General features: G+C 45.5%; 1 protein-coding gene across 9 annotated transcripts in view; it reads right to left on the bottom strand.

The window, feature by feature from the left end:
* PDE9A (phosphodiesterase 9A) overlaps positions 1-18,374 on the bottom strand; it is a 123,079-nt gene that overhangs the window by 40,783 nt on the left and 63,922 nt on the right. For 4 of the 9 annotated variants that reach the window (XR_010154451.1, XR_010154452.1, XM_001140174.8 and 1 more), the window contains 3 exons: positions 2,476-2,655; positions 2,301-2,355; positions 1,000-1,070 (listed from right to left, as the gene is read on the bottom strand). Coding sequence is in view for 4 of the 9 variants with exons in the window: in XM_001140174.8 (XP_001140174.3) it covers positions 1,000-1,070; positions 2,301-2,355; positions 2,476-2,655 (306 nt within the window). In the remaining 5 variants the exon portion in view is untranslated. The remainder of the gene's footprint in view (positions 1-999; positions 1,071-2,300; positions 2,356-2,475; positions 2,656-18,374) is intronic. The other 5 variants (XR_010154453.1, XR_010154454.1, XM_001140087.8 and 2 more) reach the window with 2 other exon arrangements.

The following is an 18,374-nucleotide window of genomic DNA, read 5'->3' as shown; positions in this document are numbered from 1 at the left end:
TTGACAAAGAGTTCACTTGTCAAGCTGTGAGTTGAATACAGAATCATGAGGCCTGTGGAATTCAAGCATTGATCTTGATATTATGGATGAGGACAAAAAGGGTGGGTGACTTGAAGCTGTTTTCTTCCCAGAATTTGAGCTTTGTGATCATTGAATCAGGACTTGAATCGACACTCCTTGGCTCCCTAGTCCTTTTTCTGCTTTTCCTTTGGTGGTGATCGGAGGCTGTAGTAGGCTGTTCTTCTGTTGCTATAAAGAGATACCTGAGGCTGGGCAATTTATAAGCAAAAGAGGTTTGATTGGCTCCCAGTTCTGTGGGCTTTACAGGAAGCCTGGTGCCGGCATCTGCTTGGCTCTTGGGGAGGCCTCGAGAAGCCTCCAATCATGGTGGAAGGCAACGGAGAAGCAGGAGGGTAGAGAGATGCCACGTGCTTTTAAACAACCAGATCTTGCGAGAACTCACTACCTCAAGGAGAGCACCAAGCCATTTAGGAGGCATCTGCCTGGTGACCCAAACACCTCCCACCAGCCCCACCTCCAACATTGCGAATGACATTTCAACGTGAGATGTGGAGGGGACATCCAGACTGTATCAGAAACCAAGAGATAACAACTTAGTAGACATATTCCAAACAATTATGACCCACAGGGTGCCGATCAGTGTGCAGAGAATGTCTTCATTTACACACAAAAAGACACAGACAAGACACTCAGCAGAAGTTCTCAGAGGGGCTAAGTGTGGAAGGCTTCGTGTGTTCATTTTTATTCTTTGGGGCTGAAAGAATGCTTTATACCATGAGCTGTGCTTCTTTTAAAATAGAAATAAAATGCTTAGTTAGTCACTGTGCTAGCCTTTGTTAACATCAAAGGTAATTTTCAAGTATTTCACAAAGACATTTGTATTTACCTTCGGCACTGAACTCCTCCCCGTTCCAAGTGGTTAATTTGAATAGAGGTTAAAGGACAGAGAAGCAAAAAGGAAACAGAAACGTCACTCACATTCCACGCGTTTCTCTAGGACAGCCAAGTGATTTGCAACTTCAGCTTTCAGTTCATTGATTTTGAATGCTCTAGGAATGAAAAAGAAAAGAGAGAGTAAATATGACCCTTAAAATTCTCAGAGCCAAAACCGGTTAAGCAAACACCTACTGAGTCCCTGCTGTGGGCATGGGCAAGGCCTCTAGGTGGGCTGGTGAGGGTCTGAGGTGCCAACATGCTAGGACTTGCTTTTCAGAAATCATCATGTCCCATGGGGAGGAAAGAATCACCAAAGTATCATGAGGTGTATTTTCTGAGCTGGTGGGCATATTTACTTCTTCGGGCCTGAGCAGTGGAACCAAGCTCTCTGGGGTGGACACATGGCCCTCTCCCTGCTCATGCGGTTGAGATGGTCCAGTCCCCGCACCTTCCCCTGATGGGCACAGACACCTTCGGAGGACCTGTTGTGCTCTCTGGAGGCTCCAAACCAGTCAGTTAAACGATTTGAAGGTTTTTTTGTTTTGTTTTGTTTTTTGAGACAGAGTGTCACTGTTGCCCAGGCTGGAGTGCAGTGGCATGATCTCGGCTCACGGCAACCTCCACCTCCCGGGTTCAAGTGATTCTCCTGCCTCAGCCTCCCGGGTAGCTGGGATTACAGGCATGCGCCACCACGCCCGGCTAATTTTGTATTTTTCGTAGAGACGGGGTTTCTCCATGTTGGTCAGGCTGGTCTTGAACTCCCGACCTCAGGTGATCCGCCCGCCTCCACCTCCCAAAGTGCTGGGATTACAGGCGTGAGCCACCGCACCTGGCCAATTCGAAGGTTTTTAAAAAATCCCACCCGTCTGTGCTTTTCACTATTTTAATTAACCTGGGCAGTAAGACGCCACAGAGAAGTCAGTTTGAGAAATGGAAAATACGGTATCCAGGTCAGGATTGTTGGGATGACTCTGATGAAAAGGAAGTCTCCTAACTACACAGAGGCTCAGCGAGGAAGCTTATTTTCCAGTGGAGCCAATTCTCATAGCTTGTTCTCCCATCCCAGAAGAGCCGGTGGAGAACATTCTCGACCTCACGAGCTCACATTCTAATGCGTGCACTCAACATGGTCTTTGGTCTAAGGTGAGCGTTTCCTGGGCCCCATCCAAGCTGGCTTAGTTACAGAAGCCACAGAAGGCTTCCACCGTGCGGGCAGCTCCTCCAGGCAGGTGAGACAGCCACGCTTGCCGGCCAAGGCCAGCCTCAGAGCCTGGGGCCTGCCCTCGCTCTTAGAGAAAGATGTGCCCATCTCTGGCTGGTTGTAAGTTTAGAAGACTCTGTACCTTGAGAACTGCTCTGCAACCTGCGCCAGCACGCTCTGGATTAATTCTTCTCTCTCTACAAACCAAAGAAGAAAGACAGATGGAACACGGACAAGAGGAAAAGATGCGTAGGCCATTGCAGCCCGAATCCCACGTGCTGGGGGGTGGAGGCTGTGGCCGAGGAGCTGCCCGTTACCTGGAGGGATGCGCTGGCCTTCCTGGCAGCAGCCCTGGGGCTCTCTGGGCCTGGGCTCTACCTGTCCACTTTCAAATGCTCCTTCCCTCCGGGGCTGCTCCAGGCCCACAACCCGTCTGTCCCTCAGTGGTCTCTCAGCAGACTGGCCACGGCTTGTGGTTCTCTTGTCCTCGACACCAGCTATAAAAAGCAGGCAGGACTGGGTTTCCAAATATGGGAAGTTTCCTCTTAGTCTCCAGGTCTATTTTATGGGGGCAATTACTGGGACAAAGTGAGTTCAAGGCACGTCTCAATTCAGAACACGGTGTTCTCACGGCGGGTCTGCAGCGGGGAGGCAGGCCTGGGTCCAGCCGGTTGCTCCCTTTGTTGCCTGGCCTGTAAAACTGGGCTGGGTGGCTGGCTTTACAAGGTCCAGGTCCCAGGCTCAATGGAACCTGCTTGTCTTCCTGTTTCCTGACCAGGCTCAATGCCAGATACCTCACAGGAAGGTGTGGATGCTCACAGCGCTGTCCTTGTCAGCAAGGTGACATTCTAAGGAAGGGAGCGGTCTCTACCTGGCTCCAGCCATCCTCTAGCTCATGCCCCAGAACACCGAGAGCCCACACCAGGCTTAGTCATAAGTTCACATCATCTTCTATGTTGATTTGATGCCTAACCCTCCACTATAAACAAAACAAATAAAACCAAAGCTGCGCTGGGCGCAGTGGCTCACGCCTGTAATCCCAGCACTTTGGGAGGCCGAGGCAGGCAGATCACCTGAGGTCGGGAGTTCAAGACCAGCCTGACCAACATGGAGAAACCCCGTCTCTACTAAAAAATACAAAATTAGCCAGGCATGGTGGTGCATGCCTGTAATCCCAGGTACTCGGGAGGCTGAGGCAGGAGAATCACTTGAACCCGGGAGGCAGAGGTTGCGGTGAGCTGAGATCGTGCCATTGCACTCCAGCCTGGGGAACAAGAGCGAAACTCCGTCTCAAAAGAAAACAAAAAAACAAAACCAAAGCTGCCCAAACAAACAAAAAATTTTAAGAATCCAACTTGGCAATGGGGCTCGGAAGCTAAAAATGTTTACAAGCACTGACCCAGGGTCCCATTTCTAGGAAATCATCATGCATGTACACAAAAGATATTCATCACAGTGTTATTTAACACAGAGAAAACTGTAACAACCTGCACGCCCACCCAATGGAGACTCATTAAATAAATGATGAGAAAACTGTATCATCAGACATATATCTGGAATGATATTTTGCTATTAGAAATAATATTTTGAAAAATGTTCATGTCTGTTGTTAAAGTACAAAAAAAAGATTTTAAAGCAGTAATAGCGAGTGATCCTGCTTTTGAAAACATATTGGGAGGGTATACTCCAAAATAATAATAGTAGTCATCTTTGGTTATAAGTTTTATATAAATTTTATTTTAAAATGTTTGCTTCCCTCTATCTTATGCATTTTCCCCTTTTTCTTATGCATTTTCTATAATTAACATATATTAATTTCATTTAAAAAATTAAAAAAAACTAATCAGTTTAACTTCGCAACACCTTATTGCTTCACCTGTCAAATGAGAGGGTAGACCAGATCACCCTAGATTCCCGCTGCCTTTAGCATTCTATGACTTGATAAGAAGAAGAAAAATGATGTTTTGTTATATTTCTTGAAGGTACAAGCGTAAAAATGTCAGCCAGAAAATTTTCATACAGCCATAGGTTGAACTGGTGCGAGCTCGAGGCCCTCACCTTAAGAAAGGCCCACACCTACTAGTGGGGGAAGATGGCTCCCATCAACAAGAATCATCATAGGGTTTTACAGGCTGCTTGGTGAACTCAGCAGGGGTTTAGATCACTTAGGAATTCTTTGGAAAAGGTAGCGTATCACAAAACCTTTGAGAGTAAATGATCTCAGAGTCTTGAGATAAACTTAGAAGTCCATCAAATGATGAATATTTACAGACCACTTCACCCAACAGCAGCAGAGTGCTACATTCATTTCAGGCACCTACAGAGCATGTACCAAGATTGACCATATCCTGGGCTATAAAGGAAATCTCACCCCATCTAAAGGAACTGAGGCTATACAGAGCATGTCCTCTGACCACACGAGGATCAAAGTAGAAATCAATAACAGAAAGATAGCAGACAAATCTCCAAACACGTGGAAACTTAACAACACACTTCTAAATAACTTAAGGGTCAAAGAGGAAGTCTCAAGGGAAAATTAAAAAGACATTGAACTCAATAAAAATGAAAATACAACACAAAATTTAGTTGTGGGACACGACTAAAGCAATGCTGAGAGGGAAATTTATAGCACTATGGGCTTCCATTAGAAGAGAGGAAAAATCTCAACTCAATAAGCCAAGATCCCACCATGAGAACCCAGGAAAAGAAGAGCAAAGTAAACCCACAATGATAGCAAAGGAAGGAAGGAGGGAAATCACAAAGATAGGGGAATAGAAATCCCGGTAACAGAAAACAGAAAAACAATGCAGAAAATCAACGAAACAGAGCTAGGTATTTGAAAATAAGAAATTGTCAAACTTCTAGCAAGACTGACAAAGAAACAATTAGAGGGAAGACACAGACTGTCAATATCAGGAATGAAAGAGGGAACATCACTACAGACCCTGCAGACATCAAAAGGATAATACGGGAACACTACAAATGCCTCTACACACATAACTCTGACATCTTCAATAAAATGGACCAACTCCTAGAGAAGCATGAGGTACTACAACTCATTCAATATCAAACAGGTAATTTAAACAACCTATAGCAAAAGTCAATTCGTAATTTAAAAACTCCCCAAAATGAAATGTCCAGGCCAAGATGGTTCTAAACATTTATAGAGAATTCTACCAAATGTTTAAAAAGTCAACATGATTCTAACAATATCTTCAAGAAAACAGAAGAGGAGGAAACACTACCATTCTTTTTTTTTTTTGAGACTGAGTCTCACTGTGTCCCCCAAGCTGGAGTGCAGTGGTATGATCCCAGCTCTCTGCAGCCTCCGCCTCCTAGGCTCAAGTGATTCTCTGCCTCAGCCTCCTGAGTAGCTGGGATTATAGGCGCCCGCCACTAAGCCTGGCTAATTTTTTGTATTTTTAGTAGAGCCGGGGTTTTAGCATGTTAGCCAGGCTGGTCTTGAACTCCTGGCCTCAAGTGATCTGCCTGCCTTGGCCTCCCAAAGTGCTGGGATTACAGGCGTGAGCCACTGCACCTGGGCCCCATTCATTTTATGAAGTTGGTATTACCCTGATACCAAATGCAGACAAGGAAAAACAACAAAAAGAAAACTACATGCCAACATCCCTCATGAATATAGATACAAAAATCACTAATGAACTAGCAAGTAGAATTCAGTAATAGATAAAAATAATTGCATATCAAGATTTAGTGGGGTTTATTCCAGGGATATAAGGTTGGCTCAATATTTGGGAACCAATCAATGTAATCTCCAATCAACAGGCTAAAGAAGAAAAATTACATGATCATATTAACTAATTCATAAAAAACATCTGACAAAATTCAACACATGTTCATGAGAAAACTCTCATAAAATTAGGAATGGAGGGGAACTTCTTCAAGTTGATTAAAAGCATCAACCATAACCTTACAGCCAACATTATACAGTTGTTCCTTGGTGTCTCTGAGGGATTGGTTCCAGGACCCCCCACAAGGATGCCAAAATCCAAGGATGCTCAAATTCCTTATATAAAATGGTGTAGTATTTGCATATAACCTATGCACATCCTCCCGTACACGCTACATCATCTCTAGATTACTTAGAATACCTAATACAATGTAAATGTTATGTAAAGAGTTGCTATACTGTACTGTTTACTAATTTGTATTGTTTTTCTTGTTTTTAAAACATTTCTGATCAGCGGTTGGTTGGATATATGGATATGGAACACACAGATACAGAAGAGCCAACTGTACTTAATGGTGAAAAACTCAGTGCTTGGTGTCTAAGACTGTCACAAGGCAAAGCTGTCTGCTCTCACTGCTGCTAATTGACATAGTGCTGGGAGTCCTAGCCAGTGCAATAGGCAAGAGAAGGAAATAAAAGGCAAACAGATTAGAAAGGAAGAAAGAAAACTGTCCTTGTTTGCCAATGACATGTTGTCTACATAGAAAACCCCAATGAATCTACAAACAACAACAACAACAAAACACAACCCTCCTAGAACTAAGAAGAGAGTTTAGCAAGTTTGCAGGGTGGAAAGCATACAAAATTCAATTGTATTTACTACAATTGTATATACTAGCAATGACCATGTAGACACTGAAATTATAAATAAAATACCAGCCACACATAGTGGTGTATGCCTGTAATCCCAGCACTTTGGGAGGTCGAGGTTGGAGGATTGCTTGAGCCCAGGAGTTTGAGACCAGCCTGGGGAACAAAGAGAGATCTCCATCTCTACAAAAAAAAAAAAAAAAAAAAAAATAGCCAGGCGTGGTGGCATGTGCCTGTGGTTCCAGCTGCTCAGGAGGCTGAGGTGGGAGGATTGCTTGAGCTCCGGAGGTTGAGGCTGCAGTGAGCCACGATCATGCCACTGCACTCCAGCCTCAGGGACAAAGACCCTGTCTCAAAAACAAACAAACAAACACCAGTACCATTTACAGTCACTCAAAAATGCCCCTAGGTGTCAAACTGACAAAACATATGCAGAAGTTGTATCTTGAAAACTACAAAACATTCATGAAAGAAATCAAAGAAGATATAAACAAATGGCAAGACTGACCACGTTAATGGGTTGGAAGACTCAACATAGTAAATTCTCCCCACATAGGTAAACAAGTTTTACACAATTCCCATTGAAAGCCTAGCAAGACTTTTTTTTTTTTTTTTTTTTTTTGTAGAAATAGAGGTTATTCTAACATTTAGATAGGGAAAGGATTCACAAGAATAAAAACAATTTTGAAAAACAACATAAAATGAGAGGAATCAGCCTATCTTATTTTGAGACTTATGACATAATTTCAGTAATCAAGACTGTGAGGTACTGGCAGAAAGACAGACAGGTAGAGCAATGGAAAGAAACAGAGGGCCTATGACCATGTCCATACAAATACGCCCAACTGATTTTTGACCCAGCTGTAAAAGCAATTCAACAGAGAAAAGAAAGCTTAGCAATGACCATGTAGACACTGAAATTATAAATAAAATGCCAGCCACACATAGTGGCGCATGCCTGTAATCCCAGCACTTTGGGAGGTCGAGGTTGGAGGATTGCTTGAGCCCAGGAGTTTGAGACCGGCTGGGGAACAAAGAGAGATCTCCATCTCTACAAAAAAAAAAAAAAAAAAAAAAAAAAAAAAAAAAAAAAAAAAAGCCAGGTGTGGTGGCATTCAGTAATAGTGTTGGAAATAGTGTTTCAGTAGTGTTGGAAAAATTAGATATCCGCAGGCCAACAAGAAAAAGAGCCTTGACCTAGAATTCAGTTTATATAAAAATCAATGCAAAGTGGACCACAGATGTGAAACATAAAACTATAAAACACAGAGAGAAAATAGGAGAAATCTTCAGGGTCTTCGGTAAGGTGGGGAGTTCTTAGACTTGACAGCAAAAACACAAACCAGAAAAAGAAAAATGGATAGACTGGACTTCATCAAAATTAAAATTTTCGCTCAGAGAAAGATCCTGGTAAGAGGATGACAAGACAAGCTACGGTCTGGGAGAAAATATTTGCAAGACACGTATCTGACAAAGACTTGCATATAGCATGTATAAAGAATGGTCAAAACTCAAAGGTAGAAAACAAAACCAGCCAACTTGAAAGCGGGCAAGAGATGAGCAGATGGGTACTGGAGAAAGTCACAGATGGAAAGAAGCCCATGAAGAGATGCTGAGCCTCGGCCATTAGGAAATGCCAGTTACAACCACAGTGAGACACCACTGCACACCTATCAGAATGGCTGGGATACAAAATAGTGCCAACCCCCAGTGCTGGAAAGGATGTGGAAACACGGCTCACTCACTCGTGGCTGGTGGGAATGAAAAATGGTACAGTCATTCTGAAAACAGTCTGGTAGGTTCTTCAAAAGACAGAAAAAACCAACTAAAGATGCAAGCACCAGGGCAGAGAGATGATGTACACGGAGAACTGATGTTCACACAAAGGCCTGTCCACATGTTCCCGGCGGATGTATTTCTAGTAGCCGCAAATGCAAACGATGCAGATGCCTTTCAAGGGAGAATGGTTGAACCAACCGTGGTCCATCCATACCGCGGAGTATGACTCAGAAAGAAGGGAATGAACCACGGATACAGGCGACAACCCGGATGGATGCCAGGGGGTTGTGCTGGGTGGAAGGCGCCAATCCCAAAGTCATCTACTGCATGATTACATGTGTAGAACGTTACAGAATTGACAACATCATACAAATAGAGACCAGAGGCCGGGCATGGTGGATCATGCCTGTAATCCTAGCACTATGGGAGGCTGAGGTGGCTGGATCACCAGAGGTCAGGAGTTCGAGACCAGCCTGACCAACATGGAGAAACCCCGTCTCTACTGAAAATACAAAATTAGCCAGGCATGATGGTGCATGCCTGTAATCACACCTACTCAGGAGACTGAGGCAGGAGAATCGCTTGAACCCTGGAGGCGGAGGTTGTGGGGTGAGCCGAGATTGTGCCATTGCACTCCAGCCTGGACAACAAGAGCAAAACTCTGTCTCAAAAAAAAAAAAAAAAAAAAAAAAAAACAAAAAAGAGAGAGACCTCTTGGTTGCCAGGGGACAGGGATCCAGTGGGGAATGGAAGGGAAGCAGTGTGGCTATTAAAGAGCAGCAGGTGGGATCCTTGTGGGGGATGCCATGTTCCGGATCTGGACCGTGTCACGGTCAATGCCAGGCTGTGACATTGTGCTAGAGTTTTGCAAGATGTCACCACTGGGAGAAACCGGGCCATGAATGGGCTTTCTCTGTATGCATCATTACAGCAGCGTGTGAATCTATCCTTGCTTCAAAATAAGAAATGTATAGACAGAATGGAATAAAAGTTAAGGAAGAGTTTTCCTTTGGACTTTGGAGATGGAACCCTTTGAGCACGACAGGATTTGTGTGGCTACATCTAATTTCGAGCACAAGCAGCTGTCATGTTTCATGCCACTCTGTCCACACCTTCTGTGGTGTTTTCAGTTCAGTGCTGGGGCAGATGCTGGTATCCTGGTCTGTCATAGCCACACCTCGGCCAATGCGCCACCCAGGCCAGCATGTCAGCTATTCTCAGGAAGGGTACAGACACAAAGCTGCGCTCCCAGTGAGAACACTCCAGGGACACTGCCCAGGTGGTGGTACTTACACCGATGGAATATATGTGACTCAGCACAGTGGGCTCACGGAACCGCCTCTTTAGATAATGCAAAATCTGCATTCTTTTGCTGGGGGAAAGAAGCAAAACCGCCAGTGTGCACAAAGGCCAACCACACCCACGCATCCACAAACAGAGCCCTGATCAGGAAGTGGGTGCCTCCTCTCCTGACCCTAGAATCATTGGAATTCCTGCTGTGGCCACAGTTTCCTCCCAGGGGAGTTCAGAACTTAAAACAACTGTGATTTCATGCATGTCAAGTGCTCAGGACAGCACCAGCCCAGCCCTGGCCACGTAAGCCCTGCCTGCCTCTGCTATTGCTGTTGGCATTATTAGTGTTTCCGCATCACGGACGCCCACTGAGGGCCCCAGGTTTCCTCTGACCTCCCCTTCCTGCTTCCACCACCTTCCCTGGGGTGTCATCACCCTTGGGGTGATGGGGCGTGCTCCGGGCACCACCTCCAGGCTGTGAAGGGGTGAATCCCACCTGCACCACCTGAATGTGGCCCTTACCCCCTCTAGCACCTCTGGAATCCTCAGAGAGCCTGAAACCGCTGGATTCTGGGGGCAACAAACAGTTTTCAATTGCAAATGTTCATCCTTCCCAACCTTCGTGGCAAAATCACCTTGTGTCAGCCAAATTTGATATTATGTGTGACACCTCCCTCTTTTTCCTAAATGCTGCAGGACGTATAATGAATTAAAAAAATTAAAGCATATTCAAGTCATTTCACGTTGATAGTGTCTTAATAGTTTTAAGAAAACCCAGCAATGGCCTGGGATGCTGGTAATTCACAGGGGGACACGACAGGGTCTTTAGGGTCCCTCTGGACCTGGAAGTTTTTGAGCAAATGGGGAGATTGCAAATAAGCCCCCGAGGGAGGGGGAGTCAGCATTAACTCTCGCTGATCCATGTGATGGAAACCGAGGGAGAGCAAGCTGATATTCACAGACAACTCACATGTTCTCCAAAGGAAGCTGTCCCCCGAGAACAACCAATAGAATATCTAAAAGTGCCCCCGCGTCTGCATGCTAGAGTGGATTTCATGGTGCTGCTCCAAGCTGATGGAGATTTACCTCTAGATACCATGACTTTCATAAAGGCAGAAGATTTGACTACACCAAGGATCAATCAGTTGTAATGACAGGTTTAGGTAGGCTCCTCTTCAGCCTCAACTCCTGGCTGCTTCTCATCTGCACACACCTGGACTCAATGAAGTGTGCTCACCTGGGTGCTAAGTCCTGCTGGCCTCCTCACTTGATAAGCACATGCAGGGAATGCTGGGCGGGGCTGGCAGAATTGTTTGCATGTCATAGGAGACTTTAGGTTTGTTCCAGGGCAATCCTGGAGTCCAGCAGATTCTCCGGGTCCTGTTTTTAGATGCTGCCGGATCAGGTCCGCTGTGGGCCATGGGTTTGCAGCAGAGGGGCCCAGGCCCTGCCCACTTGACAGAACCAAGGGTACGGGAATGAAGCAAACCTCTAGAGGGACCGAGGAGGGGCCTATGGGCTGCCAGCCTCATTCCTGGGCAGGACGCAGCTGTGTGGGTGGCAGGATGGACACCCTGCCTCATGGTGTTCACACGGCTGCCTCCGTGTTCACGGGTGTCCAGGGCAGGGGCTGCCCCCACCCCACGCGATGCCCAGAAGCCATTGCCTGACTCCTCCTTGGTCTGAGTGGACAGTTCAAGCCTCTGCCTCGCCCACTTCTTCCAGGAATTGTTTACTTGTTTCAGGCAAATCCTGAGTCTACCCAGCGCAGAATGACATGAAATTTGATTTCACTGATTGCTAGCACAGCCTGACCCATAATTCTGATTCTAAAAATTAGTGTAACAATAAGTTAATTTGATTGGCCAGCCAGCTGATTTGCCTATCTCCTTTTTATCTTGTGCTGAAGAGAATACTAGCAGCAACAGCAGTTCTTCCGTCCTCCACGCACCTGAGCTGATGGGAATGTGTACTTTTCTCCCCTAGGCAAACGAATGCACACATGGCCCTAGCAATAGAACACGCTGGCCCCCAGACCCATGCATTGAGGGAGGTGACCTAGGAACATCAGCTTGGGCACTAGCATCCCAAGCACCGACCTGCAAGAGTAGAGGGAATAATACATCACAAGGGCGTGTGCGTGTGGCCTGGGAGCTCATGCACGATCCATTCTATTGCCGTTGATCGTAGCCATTGCACGGCATCACTGGGCTTAGATTTGCATGCTATTAATATGATGCAATGAGCCATGTTTCACCTTGTTAGTCCCGACCCAGAGCAACAGGGCGAGGTGCTGAGCACCCTCCAGTGAGTATATACTTAGCAGACACTTCTCAAGTATTAGAAAAAATACCTCTGCTGGACGGGCACGGTGGCTCACGCCTGTAATCCCAGCACTTCTGGAGGCTGAGGTGGGCGGATCATGAGGTCAGAAGTTCAAGACCATCCTGGCCAACATGGTGAAACTCTGTCTCTACTAAAAATACAAAAAAATTAGCTGGGCATGGTGGTGCGTGCCTGTAATCCCAGCTACTTGGGAGGCTGAGGCAGGAGAATCACTTGAACCAGGGAGTCGGAGGTTGCAGTGAGCTGAGATTGTGCCACTGCACTCCAGCCTGGTGACAGAGCAAGATTCCATCTCAAAAAAAAAAAAAGAAAAGAAAAATACCTCTGCTATCCTTTCAGAAAAGGGTAAAAGGGGTCTCTTATATTTTATTTTTGCATTAGGGAAAATAATTCACATTACTTGCCCCCAAAGAGATAAGCACTCTAGACGTCCTGAAGATTGTGGGGGGTGGGGGCAGGGTGCCTTTATTTCTGCTCTTGTCCAACCTCCGACCCCTGAGAGCCAAGGCTCTTCGGAGGAAGGGCTGGCAGGCTTCCCTGTCAGCGAGGGGTGGGGTGGCACTGTCTCTCTTCCTGCGAAGCAAACTCATCTTCTGTCCCACTTTTGCTCTCTCCTGACCCCTGCAACTGCCCTTGAACTATTCAACTGGCTGAGGATGTTCTCACTCAGGGTACAGTCACTGGCAATTCACTGTTTATGGACATCATAAAACAGACATTCAGATCAAGGACGACATTTCCTTTATAGCCCAGGAACACAATAAAGTTACATGATTAACAGTGACCTTAAAGGCACAGGAGCCCTTCCTCTGGCCTGTCCTGGCTGCCAAGGGATTGCATAAGTCTATCAGCAGCCAAAGGACTATCCCAGATCACTGGCGTTTCAGCCACTCAGATATGACGAAGAAAGGAAAATCGACCGAAGACCCTGGTGGCCAAACGTGAAGTTTTGGAGAGTGTCTGCCTTGTCATTTCAGGTTCACCTCAGGGGCAGGCATTGAATCGAGTTTTTTCCCTTTCGTTTTCAGGGAGGGGAATTTCACGTTTTGCATCGTTTACATTTGACTGGGTGCAATTTCTCCCCCTGCTCTCCTCTCTTCCTTAGGATTAGTTTGCAGGCAGAAAAATGCCTGTGAAGCTGGCAGCGTCTGGGGCAGCTAGCATGCATTTCCCTTTACTGTTGTATAGATCAAGGTACTGTAACATCTGCAAGGAGCTGTTACTATGCTCTGGGTGCTGTTCTAGCTGGTTCATGCATGTTAGCTCTATCCTTCTTTTATTTTTTGAGATGGAGTTTCACTCTTGTTGCCCAGGCTGGAATGCAATGGCGAAATCTCAGCTCACTGCAACCTCCGCCTCCCGGGTTCAAGCAATTCTCCTGCCTCAGCCTCCTGAGCAGCTGGGTTAACAGACATGTACCACCACGCCGGGTTAATTTTGTATTTTTAGTAGACATGGGGTTTCTCCACGTTGGCCAGGCTGGTCTCGAACTCCCGACCTCAGGTGATCCGCCCACCTCGGCCTCCCAAAGTGCTAGGATTACAGGCATGAGCCACTGCGCCTGGCCAGCTCAATCCTCCTTATAACCTGCAGGGGCTGTGTGACACTGAGAGAGGCCAAGTCATGACATCGTCAAGCCCGACCTGCCCTACTCCACCATGTTCCTATTTAGAGCTGCAAAGACGGGACAGAGCTGCACTTACTTTCTCTTCAGAAAACCCCAGAGATACCTATTTTATTTTTCTTTCTGTGTGGCTTCTTGCCCATAGTGGGGTGAACTTATTTATTTATTTATTGAGATGGAGTTTTGCTCTTGTCGCCCGGGCTGGAGTGCAATGGCATGATCTCGGCTCACCGCAACCTCCGCCTCCCGGGTTCAAGCGATTCTCCTGCCTCAGCCTCCCGAGTAGCTGGGATTACAGGCATGCGTGACCATGCCCGGCTAATTTTTGTATTTTTAGTAGAGACGGGGTTTCTCCATGTTGGTCAGGCTGGTCTCGAACTCCCAACCTCAGGTGATCCGCCCGCCTTGGCCTCCCAAAGTGCTGGGATTATAGGCGTGAGCCACTGCGCCTGGCGGAGGGGTGAACTTCTAAGGGAGGGTGTGGGTACGAATAACCAAATGGATGCCGCTGGGGGAATTTGAATTTGGGAGCCACCAGCTGGTTGTACACGCTGCTGGGACTTTGTCCATTATCTGACAGCCTGTGTGTGTGTCACTATAACCTGATAATCCTCTGGGAAAGTTTAATTTTGTGAAGCCAAAGGAAATCAACTCTGGCTCATCGTGTCTGAGGCTTTGACTCTGTGCCAAATGACCCCACAGACTAGTTCCAGGAAGTATTCTGTCAGGCAATTCTGTGATCCAATAAACTAATTGATTATGGTACAAATGACAGAATGTTTGTAAAGATTGAGTCATTTTTGCAAACCAAAGGTTTTACTCCATCTGTGGACTTTAACAGGTTGTACACAGCAGCAACATTTGTAGCAAGAGAAATTAAGAAGAACCATCTGATTGCTGTGAAAACAAGACTGGAAGCAACACAAATATCTATCAGTAGGATACACAATAGTACATCTACAAAATGAAGTACTATGCTCCTATAAAAGAACGAAGGAATATTTCTTTTTTTTTTTATTTTTGAGACGGACTCTCACTCTGTCACCCAGGCTGGGGGGCAGTGGCGCCATCTCGGCTCACTGCAACCTCTGGCTCCCAGGTTCAAGGGGGATTCTCCTGCCTCAGCCTCCTGAGTAGCTGGGATTACAGGTATGCACCACCACACCCGGCTAATTTTAAAAAAATTTTTTTTAGAAGAGACAGGATTTCACCATGTTGGCCAGGCTGGTTTCAAACTCCTGACCTCAGTTGATCCACCCACCTCGGCCTCCTAAAGTGCTGAGATGTCAGGTGTGAGCCACTGTGCTTGGCCTAGAATGGAATAATATTCTATTTCTTGCTATAAAGTGCCCTTATAATGTAGATGGCTAAAACTTAAGCAGAAAGTTCCAGGTTGAAGTGTCAGATGACAGAGTTTTAGGTTGTCAGAGAGGATGGAAATGGAAAGGAGAGTTCCCAAAGGAGGAAGCCATGGCAGTGGGACCCAAATTCTGTATAAACTACCCTGTTCCTTGGTGGATCCCTGAATGACGCATGTCTGTGGGCCTAGTGTGGCAGAGGTTTCAGCTCCTGCTGTGGAGGAGACAAAGTTTGGAGTTTAAATGTAGTCCAGTTAGAGGGGCTTGATAAATACCTCAGGCTTCCTACTAAAACCACAGAAGGGTCAGTCTAGAGATCTGCCCTAACAAAGCATAAAACCAGGCTGCACGAAGTTCAGATGATCAGCCAGTAATGGAACTCACTGCTGGAGCAAAATTAACACTCTTCAGAGGATGATAAGAAAGTCCAGTGTCTCTCCTAGGTGTTATTCATAGTCTTAGTCTACAATAAAAAACAGACATGCAAAGAAATAGGAAAATGTGACCCATGGCCAAGAGAAAATCATCCCTCAGACACCCTGGACGCTTGCCGGCTCAGATGCCAAAATGAGCAAACGAGACTTTAATGCAGCAATTGCAGGTACGTGCAAACACCGAAACAAAAGCGGTGTTAGTAAATCGTAAACAGAGGGGAGTCTCGAGAGACAAATCTACGAACAAGAGTCAGGTGGAAATTTTAGAATTTTAAAATATAATATCCTAAATAAAAAAAAACTTCATGGATCAACTTACAGAAGTCTGGAGTCAGTGGAAGAGTCAGGGAAATCAAGGACAGATCAACAGAAATTACCCAATTTGAAGGGCAAAGAAAAAAAAGATTATAAAAAACCGCAAAGCCGCAGTCACTTGAAAGACAACAGCAAACTTTTTAACATATAGGTCATTAGTGAGAAAGAATGGCACATATAACACGTAATGGCTGACAGTTTTGCAAATTTGCTGAAAATGTAAATTCATAGTCCATGGAAGCTCAATGAACATGAAGAAGAATAAATAAGAAGAAAATGAGACTGAAGCACATCATAGTCCAACTGCTGAAACCTAAAGATAAAGGAAAGAAATCAACAGCTTGAAAACAGCCAGAGGCCTGGGCACAGTGGCTCACGCCTGTAATCCTAGCACTTTGGGAGCCCGAGGTGGGTGGATCACCTGAGGTCAAGAGTTCGAGACCAGCCTGGCCAACATGGTGAAATCCTGTCTCTACTAAAAATTAGTTGGACGTGGTGGCGGGCACCTGCAATCCCAGCTATTTGGAGGCTGAGGCAGGAGAATCAGGAGGCGGAGGTTGCAGTGAGCCGAGATCGTACCACTGCACTCCAGCCTGGGCAACAGAGCAAAAACTCCATCTCAAAAACAAAACAAAACAAAACAAACAAACAAAAAACCCCCAAAGAAAGCAGCCAGAGAAAAAAGACACACTTCATACAGAGGAATAATGATCAAATTAAGCTGACTTCTCATCAGAAACAATGGAGGCCAGAAAGAAAGTGAGTCAATATCTTTAAGCTTCTTAAAGAAAACAAACTGTGAATGCAGAATTCCACACCATGAAAATTCATCCTTCACAATGAAGGCAAAATAAAGGCATGTTCCTTGCCTGGGCACGGTGGTTCACGCCTGTAATCCCAGCACTTTGGGAGGCCGAGGTGGGTGGATCACCTGAGGTCAGGAGTTCGAGACCAGCCTGGCCAACATGGTGAAACCTCGTCCCTACTAAAAATACAAAAAAAAATTTTTTTTTTGAGATGGAGTCTCACTCTCTTGCCCAGGCTGGAGTGCAGTAGTGAGATCTCAGTTCACTGCAACCTCCACCCCTGGGTGGAGTGCCTGGGTGGGCATGGTGGTGGGCGCCTGTAATCCCAGGTACTTGGGAGGCTGAGGCAGGAGAAATGCTTGAACCCGGGAGGTGGAGGTTGCAGTGAACTGATTGTACACTCCAGCCTGGGCGACAGAGCAAGACATCATTTCAAAAAAAAAAAAAAAAAAAAGGCATGTTCCAATGAGCAAAAGCTGAGAGAATTAGTTACTAGCAGATATGCACTGCAAGAAACATTAAAAGAAAAAAGAAATGCTTTAGAGTGAAGGGATATAATATAAGTTGGAAGTTGAGAAGAAATAAAAACATCAGAAATGGCAAATATATAGGCAACTATTAAAAAACTATCTGGAAGTTTATTTTCATAATTTCTTCAGAAAACAACTAGCTGTTTAAGAAATTATAGGCCAGGCACAGTGGCCTATAATCATGCCTGTAATCCCAGCACTTTGGGAGGCTGAGGCGGGTGGATCACTTGAGGTCAGGAGTTCGAGACCAGTCTGACCAAGATGATGAAACCCCGTCTGTACTAAAAATACAAAAAATTAGCCGGGTGTGGCGGCACACATCTGTAATCCCAGCTACTCGGGAGGCTGAGGCAGGAGAATCGCTTGAACCTAGGAGGTGGAGGTTGCAGTGAGCTGAGATCTCACTACTGCACTCCAGCCTGGGCAAGAGAGTGAGACTCCCTCTCAAAAAAAAAAAAAAAAAAAAAGGAAATTATAATATTGTATTATGGGGCTTAAAATGTATGCAGATATAAAACACATGACACAATAGCTCAAAGGTGGTGGGAGAGGGGAGTAAGTAGACTTATATAGCTGCAATGTCCTTATTTTTTATGTGAGGTGGTACAGTATTAATTCTAAATAGATTGTGAAAAGTTCAGGATGATTAAAAGTGGCCAAAAGATCTGAACAGACACCTCAAAGAAGACATGCAGATGGCAAGCAGGCATATGAGAAGATGCTTATCATGATATGTCACTAGGGCATTGCAAATTAAAACAAGAAGAAGATACTGCAATACACCTATCAGAGTGGTGAAAATCCAAGACACTGAAACACAAAAGCTGGGGAGGATGTGGAGCGGCAGGAATGCTCGTTCATTGCTGCTGGGAGTGCAAAATGGCCCAGTCACTTTGGAAGACCGTTTGGCAGCTTCTTACAAAACTAAACATGCTGTTACCAAAAGATCCAGCAATTGTGCTTCTTGGTATTTATCCAAATGTGTTAAAATCTTACATGCACACAAAAACTTGTGCACAAATATTTATGGCAGCTTTATTCATAACTGCCCAAACCTGGAAGCAACCAAGATGCTCTTCAATAGGTGAGTGGGCAAATAAACTGTGATATATACAGACCACGGAATATGCTTCAATGCTAAGATGCCGGGAAAAGGCATAAAAGAATCTT

This window comes from Pan troglodytes, chromosome 22, assembly GCF_028858775.2.
Source record: "Pan troglodytes isolate AG18354 chromosome 22, NHGRI_mPanTro3-v2.0_pri, whole genome shotgun sequence".
NCBI lineage: Eukaryota > Metazoa > Chordata > Mammalia > Primates > Hominidae > Pan > Pan troglodytes.
Note: the sequence above shows the minus strand (reverse complement) of the source record. Positions and strands in the feature narration are given on the sequence as shown.